The sequence below is a fragment of the Corythoichthys intestinalis genome, chromosome 19, assembly GCF_030265065.1.
Source record: "Corythoichthys intestinalis isolate RoL2023-P3 chromosome 19, ASM3026506v1, whole genome shotgun sequence".
In the NCBI taxonomy this organism is placed as follows: domain Eukaryota; kingdom Metazoa; phylum Chordata; class Actinopteri; order Syngnathiformes; family Syngnathidae; genus Corythoichthys; species Corythoichthys intestinalis.
The window spans coordinates 36,822,248-36,836,760 of record NC_080413.1 but is presented as its reverse complement, the minus strand read 5'-3'; the positions used below and the strand labels follow the sequence as shown (position 1 = coordinate 36,836,760).

The 14,513-nt window shown below is 40.1% G+C and overlaps 1 protein-coding gene across 2 annotated transcripts in view; it reads left to right on the top strand.

Moving 5' to 3' along the window:
• rev3l (REV3 like, DNA directed polymerase zeta catalytic subunit) overlaps nucleotides 1–14,513 on the top strand; it is a 107,118-nt gene that overhangs the window by 46,556 nt on the left and 46,049 nt on the right. Inside the window, exons 9-13 of one of the 2 annotated variants that reach the window (XM_057822074.1) lie at nucleotides 2,277–2,410; nucleotides 3,898–4,026; nucleotides 6,400–6,622; nucleotides 6,728–6,885; nucleotides 9,023–12,704. In XM_057822074.1, coding sequence (XP_057678057.1) covers nucleotides 2,277–2,410; nucleotides 3,898–4,026; nucleotides 6,400–6,622; nucleotides 6,728–6,885; nucleotides 9,023–12,704 — 4,326 coding nt within the window. The remainder of the gene's footprint in view (nucleotides 1–2,276; nucleotides 2,411–3,897; nucleotides 4,027–6,399; nucleotides 6,623–6,727; nucleotides 6,886–9,022; nucleotides 12,705–14,513) is intronic. The other variant, XM_057822075.1, reaches the window with a different exon arrangement.

Below are 14,513 nucleotides of genomic sequence, written 5' to 3'. Positions count from 1 at the left end.
TTAATGGAAGTCATTTAATGGATTTTGTCAAAATGTAGGCCTTAAAAAGCATTCAACCAAATTTTCGAGGCATTAGAAATTATTTAAACTTGACGGTTAAAAAAACTTCTTTGAACACAATTTGAGTTGTCCGGTATTAACAGGTAGCAGATAATATCGGCCGATAAAAGCATTTTAAAATGATTTCGGATAATATCAACATCGGTTTTGGGCCAATAAGCGTGTTGCCTTCAAAGTAAATGTAGAAACATTCTGCCTTTGTACAAGGGCTGGTCACAGCTTAGCACAACAGTTATGCTTATTGATCATTAGATGTCTCCAAACCAAGATGCTTGAAATTTGTTATGTGAGCAGACCATTTGCATGCATGGTGCAAAAAATAAATGAACACTAAATGATTGAAAAATAATGAATTATAAACGCAATACCAGTGTTGTGTTTGGCAGCCCTTTTCATTTTCGTGTTAGTCTTTTGGATGTAAATACTTATTAGTCTTAGTCATATTTTAGTCATTTGAGAATGTGTTCGTCTTCGTCTAGTTTTAGTCAACAAAAACGCAAAATGTTTTCGTCCATGAATAAATAAATAAATGGTTTCCAACATTTTTGAATGCGCATTGACTGGCTACCACATAATTGTAGAGTGTACAAGGACTTCACCATCTTCGTGATGATATTGCACACTAAGCAAGAAAACTGGACGTTATTTTCAATTAATTAAACTTACCTGGACGCTATAAATTGTATGTAAAAAGTTTTCCTAGAGTTTAAGATGACACTCACCACACAAAATGCTAATGCTAACGCGAAAGCTATGCTAATGTTACAAGTTACATTTAGTGTGTGATGACACAACATGGCATATCTAGCCTAGATAAGACAACAAAACTTAGCAAGCAGCACCTGACACGTTTCACAAAAAGAACCTGGAGTGGACACAAGCTTACTCACCGGTCGGTGCAAGTCATATAAGTGACACGACCAAACACTGCTACGTTGTGTGCCAACTACTCATACGATAGGAAAATATCACACATTTGTGAACTTTTGACTGACACTAAGGCAAATTTTCGTCTCGTTCTTGTCTCGTCAGACGAAAACTGGCATCCATCTCTTTATGTTTTAGTCCCCCAAGACATGTTTTTAGCTCGTCATCGACATGGGGAAAACAAATGTTCGCTGACGAAATATTTTCTTTATCGTCATTGTTGACAAAAACAACATTGCTCAGTACATACTTTATTCACTGTACTGAAAGCTGTGTGCCTTTGTTGTTATCTTGAGCCAGAAACACTGTGTCAGCCGTATGTAATATGGCAGTGCCTTATTGGCACTTTGCACTTGCATTGATAAAAAAAAAACCAAAAAAAACTGATGTTTGCACTATTTTGAGTTTAACAATAAATATTGTGATGCAATATACTGTAGGCATGTTTTCCCATAACTTTTAAACTTGTTCTCTTATTTTTCACAGAATGTTTATTGGAAAACATTGAAGTTGTTGTCATAATATGTTAAGTCCACGACCATATATATCGGTATCTGTTTGATATAGGTATCAGATTTTTGGATTTGGGCAATACCGGTTATTAGTTAAAAAGTAATTATCAGACAACTGCTTACAATTTGTGTGTGTGAAAATAACTGCAGTTGGGCATGGACATTAAATTAGTAAAGTGGTATTAAAAAAAAGTATTTAAAAAGCATTATATGAGATTTGCTGATACCTGTGTAAACCTTGTACTATGTGTTGCATATTTTCGTGTTTGCAAAATGAAGCCTGGAAAGCCATAGAAATGGGCAAGGCTTAATAGCAGTACATGTTAATCACTCAAGTAATCTCTTGACACCTAGCAGTCTTCCTCCCTTGACATTTTTCTCGTCACTAAGCAGTCTAATTAAGAGACAGCCAGACAGCGGCACGTGCACTAACTCTCTGGAGCCCTTCCTCATAAGGCTTGGCAGTATTTTGAATGACAATGAGGCTTAAGTACAATTTCACTATTAAATTTCATCAAATGTATTTATTTCCCTGTTTTTCGTTGCACAAAATAATCCCTGGTACCAAATTATTAAATTTGGTACCAGGGAGCTTCATAGACTAATGTAGTCTGAAATGTCTCAGGCTAATTGGAAAACAAAGTGCAAAATATACTGTATATTTCACTTTTACAAAGGCATTGGGTTTTTTCCACACATTTGCAGTTTTTTATTCACACAATTATTATCAGTGTCTGTATTCTCTATTTATAGCTTATGTGTTCCTCTTCTATTTAGGACGCAGGACTCCCCTGTTGGTGATGTAGAGGATTTCAGTGATCTCACCATCCATTCATCTCTTCATTTAACACCAGAGGAATTGCCGTGCACGCCTGCTTCAGCTGTAGAGGTGCACAGGGACTCCGAGCCAGGTCAAGATTGATGAGAATTTCAATTTTTGCTAAAAAAAAAAACAAAAAACATTGATTTTAATGACAAAGCCATATGCACAGTAGAGGCATAGACTTCGTAATGTATTGACGGGACACGGGGTATGGGGCCGATAAATAGGGGGCCTGCATTGTTGGCGAGGCCGTCAAAGCTGACCGAGTGGAATCATAGACAAATAGCTTTTTTCGTTGAAAATTCTTGTGAATAAATGCTTAAATCCCTGAACTCTTTATACATATTGACGTAAAACGGTCTCGATTCTTGGTTAAAAGCAAAAAAAAACGTGCAGTTAGCATTTATTTTACATAAGTATGAAAAAGTACAATGCTAGTCTGTTAGTAAATGTAGCTACCGGCCACTATATGTAAACAGAGCTTTTCCGGTGAAATTCATGTGAATAAATGCTTAAATAATTAAATTCTTCATAGATATGGACGTAAAACTGTCTCGGTTCTTGGTTAAAAGCAAAATGGACAGTTAGCCTTTACTTTACGAAAATATATTGAAGAATGATGCGAGTCCGTAGCGGTTAATTTCTCCCATTGATTTTTTTCACAATGGTTCAAAATGCATGCATGTTACGAAAAATATAACAATGACCTTGAATCCTCGAACAAATCACTCCTGACACGATCTTTCCTGTTTGTATGCGGTAGAGCTTTCATACTTTTTCAATCCTAAATCAAGCGTTGGATACATGCATGTGTTGACTCTGCGACCGACTGCGAATAACTGACGCGGACTGTAGGGCGGCCCCCAACTTAAAGGCATTGCTTAGTGCAGGTGGAATCTGACCGGTCAATCATTATGAAGTCTATGGTAGAGGTACAGTGTGAAAGAAAAAGTCTTAAGAGTCGTTTCTTTTCAACGTTATTTATGACCTTTAGTTTAACAAGTGCTAGTGTTCTACTACAGGCTGAAGGCTGTGATGAAGAGGGTTCATGTCCTCTACTGGCTAACTCCTAACCTAATGCAACAATTGGCCCGCAATGAATTAATTAGCACTGATACATAAAATAATAAATCTGGTTTCAAAGACCAATGCATATAAAATCCCTAGAATATACCTACAAAATTTTTGTGTGATCCATCCATGAGTAGCAAAGGGGTAAAAAAAGATAGTGTACATACCCCCAACAACATCATAAGCAGCGAATTTACAGAACTTTAGCCTGTAAAAATGTAGTTGCATAACAGCTATTGTGGTTCCTTTTGATGTATAAGTTTGCCTTATGTAAACGTCTTCTAAAACTTCATGTATGAGACGAGATGTTTTAACTCGAAAATATCATTTGTAAGATTTAAGATATAAATCTCCCATTCTTCAGAATCTCAATTGTATTTTATATTATGGAGGCCTCATTGCAACCTTATACCAGCATAGCATATAACTAGGTCAGAGCTCGCCGTCCTTTGTAATGTTTTATGCCTCTGAGATGCTAACTATGACTTTCCTCTGTTTCCTTAGAATTTGTGACTAGTAGATGTAAAACCCCAGATGAGGCTGTTGTTGATGAGGAGGCCATTTTGTGTGTCCTGGAAAACAGTCAGAACTTCCTGCCACCCTCACAGACATCCAAACACTCACCATTATTAGGTAAGTAAAGTAGTCATGGATTGTTACAAAATAATATTTACTTGTTGTATAAACCCATTAAATGTTGTACTCCAGCGTGTTTTTCTAAATAAAGTGTTTGTGTTGAACAGCAAAATGTTACAATTGCTTATAATAATAAATATACTTTTTAAGAAAAAAAAATTGTTTTTGATAAACACTTAGGCTTACTAAATTTATGTATTTGGTCAGTCATTGTGGTGTTACATGCAGAGGAGCAATAAGTATTAGGGATGTACCGAAAGCAAAATTCTTGCCCGAAACCAAAAACCGAATATCGAAACAAAACCAAAAGGCTGAAAAATACACATCCATATTATGGGTGTGTCATCTTAGGCACCCCACGATTTGATTTGATTACAATTCAGGGTGTTACAATTCGATTATTGAATGATGATCGATGCATCGTACATTAATAATTAATAAAGAAGCCAATCAAATTTATGTCCATTATTTATTTAAAATATGCTAATGATTCAACTGGAACAATGGAAAAATGTCCATACAACAAACACCTGCCCATAAACTGCATTTTTTTTTTTTTTTAATAAACAGAAGAAAGTGCAAAAACATTGGCTATTTTAAAGGCAGTACTTATTTCTCTCAACAATACAATAAAATTTACATTGGTGGAGTGAATTCCACATTTTATGGAAACAAAGTGTCTTTAGAAATAAGACTTCTTTTAACCAATATACAGTACTTTGCTTTCACAGATTTCTGTACTATTTTGCGTGTTTGTAGTGTTATCGCTGTACTTAATGCTGGTTTTAAACGTTCTGGATCTGGAGTATTTTATGTACACCACCAAACAACTCACAACTTGACAAGTCGCTAATTAGCATAGCACTCGGCGCTAGCTAGTAGCAGCTCAAAAACAACAACAATAAAGGCCAAATAGTACAAGAGGGTTGGTGTATTCACCCTCTGATAGACGGACATGGGACTAATCAAAACACTAGGGACTTTCCAGTTAACACGACTTGAACCTACTGCTGGACAAATGAAAGACAAGGAGCAACGAACTATCTCTCTTCCCCTCTCGCTCTAAAAAATAACTTGCGCACAGAAGAGCGACCGCCGGGTCCCTGCCTGTCTCATACAAAATTTATTTTCCAGTCTTTTGGGAAGGAGTAAATCTCTCGCTCAGTAACCGACAGCATCCATCATAACGTTGGCGTGCGTCCGTTAAAGGTGTCTGGGCGGCAGACGTGCCTTGAATTTCTTTCCGCTATGAGCGACTGTTATAAATGTATTAGGGAAAATATTCGTTTTTGAACATTTATGAATGATAATAGAATCGTCACGTGTCGAATTGTGATGCATCTAATAATCTATTTTTTTGGGCACTCACTTAATGCATATAATTCATTATTTATTTTTAATTATTATTTTATTTCATTATTTTCCGATTAATTCACTTTGCCTTGGCATTGGTTCTACAACCCCGGAGGCTCGAGGAATTTAGTTTGAAAGATGCCCATTCTGAAACCCTATGTGAGGGTGTGTTCCCGGCGGCAGCGAGTGTTTTGTGGCAAACTCTGAATGCACCCTATAGCAGAGGTGCTGGCGTCGTCATAGCATTCAAAGACACAGGCGTCATGGCCAATGAAACCATGATAAATGCGATTTCTTGGGAGTTTGTGACACTCGAAAATTGGGTCTCACTCCTCCAACTGCTAAGCTAAGTGAGATATCGATGGTAAATGGTGTTATACTTGTTTAGCACCTCTCCACCTTTTAACCCTTTCACTACAGATTTTTTTTCCCTGAAAAAAAATTGATATAAATAAAAATATTATGAACAAAATTAAAATGCTACGATTCCTATATCCACTGCGATTTTTTTTTAAAATCTGTGGGACGCATTGTCCCAGCGGGAGTTTAGAGAGTTAACCCTATAATTAAGGCACTTAAATGCGCTTTAATCACTATATCATCAATTACCTACTGGTGACGCAGCACCCGGAGCAACATAGGGTTTAGTATCTTGCTCAGTGATACTTAGATGAGTTCTTGAGGGCGTATAATCAAACCCACAACCTCTGGGAAGGGGAAAGACTGAGCCACGCTGCCCCTGCAGCCGCGCCAGTCATGCCGCCCCTGTACGTACAGTGTAGATTTGTGTGGAACTGTAGCTCAAAACAACAAGAAAAAAAACTATTCTGTTCTCGTCGGTTTCGGTAGTGAACGGTCTTTTAACCGAAAATGCAATTTTAGCTATTTTCTGCTGAACTTTCAGGTTCATCTCTAATAAGTGGTCGAGGTGGGACTTGGTGTAAACGGTTTCAGCATATGTTACTAAAAGAATATGCTTCAATGTGTTTAAGGTAATTGTCTTTTTATTCCATGCAGACAGCAGCCAAGACTGCTCCATGATTAATCTTCTGGCAGGTTTGGCAGATGAGTGCAGGACTCCTGGTTTGCACAGCTCACAGTCCCAGTCCCTACCAGGTACACAGAACTGCCCCTATAACAGTGACGATGAGGAGGCAAGGCCAGAGTTAGACAAGGAAGAAGCGGCGCTCAGTATGACGATGTCACAACGATGGGACAGTGAGCCCCTTGAAAACTTGAGGTCATTTTTTTTTTGTATTTTTTTCTCTTTCACAATGACAGTATTGATTTGTATAAGTGATCTCCGAAGTTTGTCCAGCTTGCCATATCTGTTCTTGATATATAGTCCGGTTGCGTGCAGATCTGGTGTGAAGGAAACACAGGAGAGCTTTAGTGACGGACATCAGGACTCCTCTGATGACGACATGGAGTGGAGCGGAAACAATTCTTTATTTGCTAACATGTCCATACCCCAGCTTGATGGGGCAGCAGATGAGAGCAGCGGTAAGACTTAAAGATCCCCTAAACACATTTTCATGATTTGATTCTAAATACATGAAATATGTTTGACGACAAGTGCTGAAAACATATGTAGGCCAAGAACAATTTAGTGCTGAATTGCTAATTTAACTTTTTTTTTTTTTTAAACTCCTCAGCCAATTTTATGGGGTGGGTCTAAAGCCTAGGTTATGCTTCTGCGTTGCGGTGACGGAGTAGCGACTGAGTACACCGTACGTCGTCATGGGCATTCTAAGTTCTGCGTCAAGCGAGCGTGTTGCTCTGCGTTCACCGCCAAGCCACTAGCCGGTTAGACAACAATGACAACGGAATGGAATACTTAAATGTGGAGCTTCAGCTCATCAACATTGAACAGCAAATGTTGATCATGCAAAAGTTGAGGCGCAGGCGACGCATAAGACTGCTGCGGAGGTGGTCTGTCCGACTGTTGATGCCGCTCAGAGACTGGCAGTCACATTATGAATTCTAGCATCGGCTGGAAGCCAGCAAGCTGCGTTGTCCAGCAGTTTCTCAGATTTCTTTGCCGTGTCTTACAACCAGCCAGTGGGAAGCCATAGCAGATTTCTGGCGGCTATTGAACTTCCCAGACTGCATTGGAAGCCTTGATGGTAAACAGGTTATCGTAAAAGCACCGAGGGACTCTCAATCAGTGAGGATGTATCAAGTGTGTGAACTGTATATTATAGAAAATTAAACATCAAAACAACTTTTGACACCAAACCTGTGATTTATTCTTCATATACTTGAAGTGTAAAATGTAAATAAGTCCCAGACTTACATCAAACATATGTACAAAATAAATGATAAAGTGCACCAACCAAAAATATGACATAAAGTGATAAAATGCTGGCAGTTTTTGGCCAGCTGGGTCAACGCTTCGAGTGGCTATTCGCTTCCGAACACATACATACTTCCGTCTACACGTCTCGGAGGTTCTTCCATTTTTTATGCATTCGCTGACCTCCTTCCACGAATTGCTTGCCTTTTGGCAATGTTTATAATGCCTTGACGAAACATTGTACAGGTGGTCGTTCTTGCGGGCCTTTATAATGATCCTCTCGTCAGCTTGGTCCATTTTTGAGTGTAGCGCAAGTATGTTTGTAAATGGCGGTGATTTTGTGCTGAAGCTGAAACAACAGTCTGAGTGGACGAATCACAGTCCATTTGCGTCACGTCAGCACGCGTTGATGTGACGTGTAGTCAGGATTTTGTGAAGGTGCACTTTAGGCAACGGCGGAGGGTCGTAAATTGGGTCTGCCTTGACGGCTTAGGTCCGCCGCAGAAGCATAAACCAGCCTTAAAGAGGATATCTACTGATATCAGTCAAAACCTAGAATTCTGACTAGCCCCTTCAGCTATATATTCATCAGGCGCCTTCAGGGGCTATTTGCGGCAATTGCAACTTCCTCATTCACTTGGCCATTAAACTATGCCAACAAGTCAGAATATCCTTTGCCAGAATATACTATAATCATCCCTCAGTTGTTGTATTCTATGCTATTTGGGCTTTGTGAAATAACAGGAGCCTGTGCAGTAGATGAACTACCATCAACTGCAATTTTGCCAAGGGCCTGCTGAATTTCTATAGTTAAATCCAGAAGTTGAAGAGTGCGTGAATTGTGGCCAGGGAGAGACTATGTTGAAGTTGGCTCCACCTTTGATGAGAGCATGACTGTAGAGCCAACCTCAATGTCATCCGACTGGTGGTTCTCCTAGAGCACGCGCTGGCATGGAGGTTCGAGCGATGTGTGCCGGAAATGTGTTTAACAGATACCTCTCCCAGCGTAACCCCTCAAAAAGGCTTACTGGCATGGTAGATAATTTGTGTACTGTAGACCTAGGAAATAAGCTAGACAAACTAGCATCCATTATCCACATTGTAACAAGTAGTGGTAGTTGAGTGACTGTTGGCACTTGAGCAGGGTGTGGTTTAAGTACAGTCAGCAGAAAGGCCTGAAATAACAGCACTTTGTCATTTTAAAACTCATTTATAAATAATTTTTTAAAATTTTGAACTCACTAAAAATTCTTGGGAGTTTTTTTTTTTAATTTTTTAAATTGACAACCCCCCCCCCCCTTTTTTTTTTTTTTTTAATTTATTTTTTTTTGTTTGTATTCCTAGACTCATCTTTAACAGACAGTGGTTCCAGAACACAGTCCTCCCTCATCGTCACTGAGAAGATTATAATGAAAACAAATCATTTCCCTGGAGAGACTATCCACCTTGAACCCCCATCCTCAGCGAAGATCTTTCTGGAGTGTAAGCACCCAGAGCACAGTCCAGTTCATGTGATGGACACGGAACAACCTCTTGACAAACAATTTCAGTCGAAGAGCAGTCAGGACAGCAGTTGTGAATGTTCGACAGGTTTAAAGGTCAATAAAAAGATTCCTTACATTCCACCAGTAAAACACCCTATTCCCTGCAAAACAGTCAGTCAGTCGGAGGTATCTGCCATCTGTGTGGACAAAGAAGACATCTGCCCAATATACAGCTATGACAAGAAAACATCTTTAGCATTGGATAGGACCGATCTTGAAAGTTTTCAATTTAACAACAGTAAGGTCACAAAAAGAAGAAAGAGCCTGAAGAACGTAGAAACAAACTGTCTGTCCATCCTTCAGAACCACAGGGCCTTCTCCCTCTGTTACTCGGAGCTGAGGAACTGCTCAACCAAGAAAGACTTGAGCCAGATGGATAGACATAGCCCCCTCTTGAGGAATATTTCATCCTCAGCACCTCCAACTCTTGAAAGTGGGGCATTTCTTAACCCTCAGGAGGGTGAGATGAGTAAAGATGGAGATGAGGGAGATGTTGGTGAGCTCAAAATCAGGTATGAGGACTATCAGGAAAACAAGACCGAAAAGACGATTGTAGCGCAACAGGAAGCACACTACAAGTTTTTCCCTAGTGTAATTCTGTCCAACTGCCTAAACCGGAAGAAAACAGTTTGCAAAAAACTGCCAGAATCATGCAGCAAGCTAGAACAAACTCAGAATCGGCGGTTGAGACTAAAAGTAAATAAGAAAAAATTGTCAGGACCAAAAAACAAATTAAACATGGATGAAAGCTGTTCCTCTGACAGCCAGGTTAGCATTGGTTGCACCTCTGTAACTCCTGATCATCCAGGAATTGGGGACACAGAAATGCTAGTTTGTGATGACAACTCAGTGAAGACGGAGTCCATCTTAGATGAGTCTCCCGAAAAGGGAGTGTCACCTACAATAGAAGAACCAGAAAAGACATCTATTAAAGAAGAGCCAAAATTAATTCCCGTAGTCACTGCCATTACACCCTGTAGTTCAGAAGAAACTCAAGATACACCAGATGACAATATAAGCCTCTTGCAAGATTTAGCCACTAAAGTAACATGTACAAAAGCCTCATCCCTGCCTGGTAGTAAATACACTCTGAGGACCAAACGGAAGATGCTGTATGACAGTGATGGAGAATACTCATGTTCTACGCGGTCTAAAAACCCACCTAAAGGCAAGGAACATCTCAAAGACTCCAATGCGCACAGTGGACAGGAGCTAAAATCCCAGAAACGACGCAAGAAGGAACCTCCAATCATCATCAAGTACATTATCATCAACAGGTTCAAAGGAGAGAAAAACATGTTGGTGAAAATGGGGAAAGTCGATGCAGAGGAGCAACGGGTAACACTGACAAAAGAGAAGTTGAATCAGTACAATAAACTCGCCCCACTAAAGGATTTCTGGCCTAAAGTGCCAGAGTCTGCTGCCACTGAGTTTCCTGTCACTGAGTCAAAGGCTAAAAAACAAAACAAACGGAAATCTAAAGTCAACCCGTTGAATAAAAAAACAATTGACAGTGTCTCTAAACATCAAGTTGGACATGGTGAAAGGGTCAAACGAACTAAGGGCTGTGAAAGGCGACGATGTTTACCCTCTCTACCACCTCCTCGGCCATGTTACTGTGAGTTGGCAGATGACCGAAACAGTGACTATAATGATGTTATGTTCGATTTAGGCTATCTCTCTGATAGAGCGCAGAGCCCAATAGACTCAACACCCCCTCGCTGTTGGTCGCCAACAGAGCCTGTTATGAATAGGAGTGTTTCAAAACACTTAAAAAACAAATTAAGTGACCCAAATCTTAATTTTGCACAAAAAAATCCACAGTCTTCGACCAAAGGAGCTCAAAATGGGCGTAAAGCAAACAGAAGTAGGAAACCAAAAGACGCTAAAAGGACAGATACAACGACTACTTTGATTGAGCCTCCTGATCTGAAAAAACAAAATTTATTTCAAAGCAGCAAAGCTCCTCCAAGACAAAGGAAAAAAGCTGTGGGTACAGCTGAACAAATCAAAACCTCAACACTCATGTCTAAACCTGGCCGGTCATACAAAAAGAAGGCCGTAGACACTGAAAATATTGGTTCAGAAAAGCTGACAAATATGGAAAACAATCAAGACCAGACTACATCTAAACCAGCATTCCAGTCACTTCAAACAAAGTGTGAAGATGGAGAGATTTCTATCATGGAAGCCAACCGAACCATGTCGCCACGAGTTCAGATGAAACAGCAAGGTTGTCAGACGACAGTTGTAAAGGAAGAACTCTGTACGGAGGAGTTAAAAATTTCAACACCTTTTCTATCGCAGACGTCTTCACAGGAACATACAAAAGTCAATGCCTTAGTAAAACCCTCCCGTCAGCGGGGCCTTAAGAAAAATGTTGATCCCAGTCTCTCTCAGACGCCATGCAGCTTGTCTGTCCTCAAGAAACTTTATCAAAAGAGTAAGCATGGCCAGACACAAGTGGGTGCTCCCAACGATTCAATTCCTGTAGCTATGTCTAGAGTGTCACTTGATCCTGCAGCTAAACAAGCCAAATCCAGAAAAACCTCAACTACACCAAGGAAACCTAGGGCCCCCAAATCTACCAACCTTAAAGATACGAAATGCGGGATCAGAAAAAGCAAATCAAAAAACACTCAGCCTTGTTTGTCAGAAAAGCAGGAGGCCAACATGTCGAATGACTTACTTTTTCCAACTGACACAGACATGGACAGTTGCAACTTCATAGAAGATGGCTTATCCCCAGAGCTCCCAAATAACTATTCCTTTGATATAAATGCCATTGATCAGACTCAGTTCTCCAGCCCATACAGTGGCAATCAGTTTGTCTTGACTGATCAAATTTTACCAGCCAAGTTCTTGAGTGATGCTAGTCAGGAAGCAATCCCTAGTCAGACATTGCTCTTTGAGAAGAAACTAGATAGACTATCAGGTTACGGAGAGGAGCTGAAACAGGTCTCTGACTGGCATAAAGTGAAGCCTGCCAGGCCTGATCTCTTCGACAGACCTGAGCATGGCGCATCGACATCAAACCATCTCACATTAATTGACTCTGACAAATTCCAGAACAGAGATTCTGACTCTTCAGGCAATGTTCATACACTCAGTCCCTTTCAAGACTTTCACTGCGAAGGAAAAGACCTCTTATTTTCAGCCTATGAACCTGTTCTACCATTGCCTTTGAGCTCTACTTGTTTTATCAGCCACGAGGGCTCGCCATCAGGCGAGCTCCTGGAAGGCATCGATGCAATGACGTCCACTACTCCGAGCAGCTCTCCTTGCTCAGTCAGCTCACTCTCTCAGGTGAGAGCAAGCCAGATGCTTCGCGGACCAGGTGGAGGAGCCCACATTTTGAAGCCCCTCATGTGCCCTCCAAGCAGGGAGGAGATCCTCAGCACTCTGCAGGACTTGGAGATATCAGAGGCCACGTTCCAGGAACCCTTCTGCAGTGACCCCTCTGATGCTCCAGGAAAACCAATGTGAGAATATAATGACCGACTGCATGCACCGACACAATAACTTGCTTTCTCTATAATAGGAACCAATATGAGAATGTTTTATTGGATCTAGGGTGCTTTCAGACCTGTGGTCCGTTTGTTTTTTCCGATTCATGGGCTTAATTGACACAGTTGTCTCCTTTTCCTTTGGGGGCGTTTGTGTTCTCAAGGCAACAGTCTGTACTGTCTTAAAGGGAACAAATATCCGCGAAACAACTGTAGTCCTATTGGTCAGGAGTTATTCCAGAAGTTGTTCCCTACCCTAGTTCCTTGGTTATACCATGAACTGTCAAAAAAAAAAAAAAAAAAAAGTAATTCTAAACTAGGAAGTAAGCCTGCATCTGATGCATCAATTCTGATCTCACTGAACGAACCTTTCCCGAACTCTAGTGGAAGTGAGCCGAGACCATTTTATCTAAACAATCTCGGTTTAGTAGTTTTGTTCCACATCCGAGCACTGTTGCAATGTTCACATGCCAAACAAACTGACCCTAGGTACAAGGGCGTAGGTTTGCATAGGGACTAAGGGACATAACACTATCAACTTTTTAGGATGCTCAAATTGTCACCACCAATTTTTAAGGAACCTTATTTGCATTATATAATGAGTTCATTTATATAGGTCATTTATATGATCTTCCCATATGCTGTAAGGATAGAATTGAGCCTACCATTATTAAGTGAATTATTTTCATTATGTTCAGACTTACATTAACCCCCTGTTACTTGCTAAATGTGCTGGTTCGTATTCCCCCCCTAAAACGCACGTTTGATTGGCTGATGAATAGCCTCCCCCCACACCCCCACACATGCGCACACTCACAAAACCCTGACTGAAATGCATGTCAACATGCCTCCTCCTCCACCCCCTTCGAATAGGAGGGATATTAGAAGGTTTTTTTTCCGCCAGCAGAAGCAGCCATTGTAAGTTATGTAAAAAGTAGGGCTGTCAAACCATTAAAATTTTTAATCAAGTTGATCGCAGCTTATAAATTAATTAATCGTAATTAATCGCAATTCAAACCATCGCTAAAATATGCCATATTTTTCTGTAAATTGTTGTTGGAATGGAAAGATAAGACACAAGACGGACATAAACATCCAACATACTGTACGTAAGTACTGTATTTGTTTATTATAACAATAAATCCACAAGATGGCATTAACATTATTAACATTCTTTCTGTTAAAGGGATCCACCGATAGAAAGACGTAGTTCTTAAAAGATAAATTTGAGTACGTTATAGTAATTTTATATTAAAACCCCTCTTAATGTTTTCGTTTTAATAACATTTGTAAAATTTTCAATCAAAAAACTAATAGCTCGCCATTGTTGATGTCGGCGAGTGTTGACGTCACATCGGGCTCTCTGCCGTTCTTCCACAGAGTCTTTGATAACGTAAGGTAGCTTACAATACACCAAAAGGTGTCAATGGCGAGTTTTAAAGTAGAGATCTAGCCAAGGCAAAGTCTGTGTAAGTTTTATGTGTATTCTGCATAGCGATTTTGATTGGGAATGCCAGTTCTCTTTGAGTGCTTTTCTTTTCGTGAACATTATTTTTTTTCGAGAGATAGGAATATTATTTTTGTTTTGCTTTCACCAAATGATACTGTAGCGACTTAACTATTCCGCCCAAATGCATGATGGGAAGTTGGGCAACCATGACTGTCGGTGGTGGCTGCAAATGGTATACAGTACGTTCTGTGTTGTGTTCAATTAGGCGTGTTTAGGAAAAGAACTTATTCTGCTCTGTCCAAATGCATGATTGGAAGTTGGGCAACCATGACTGT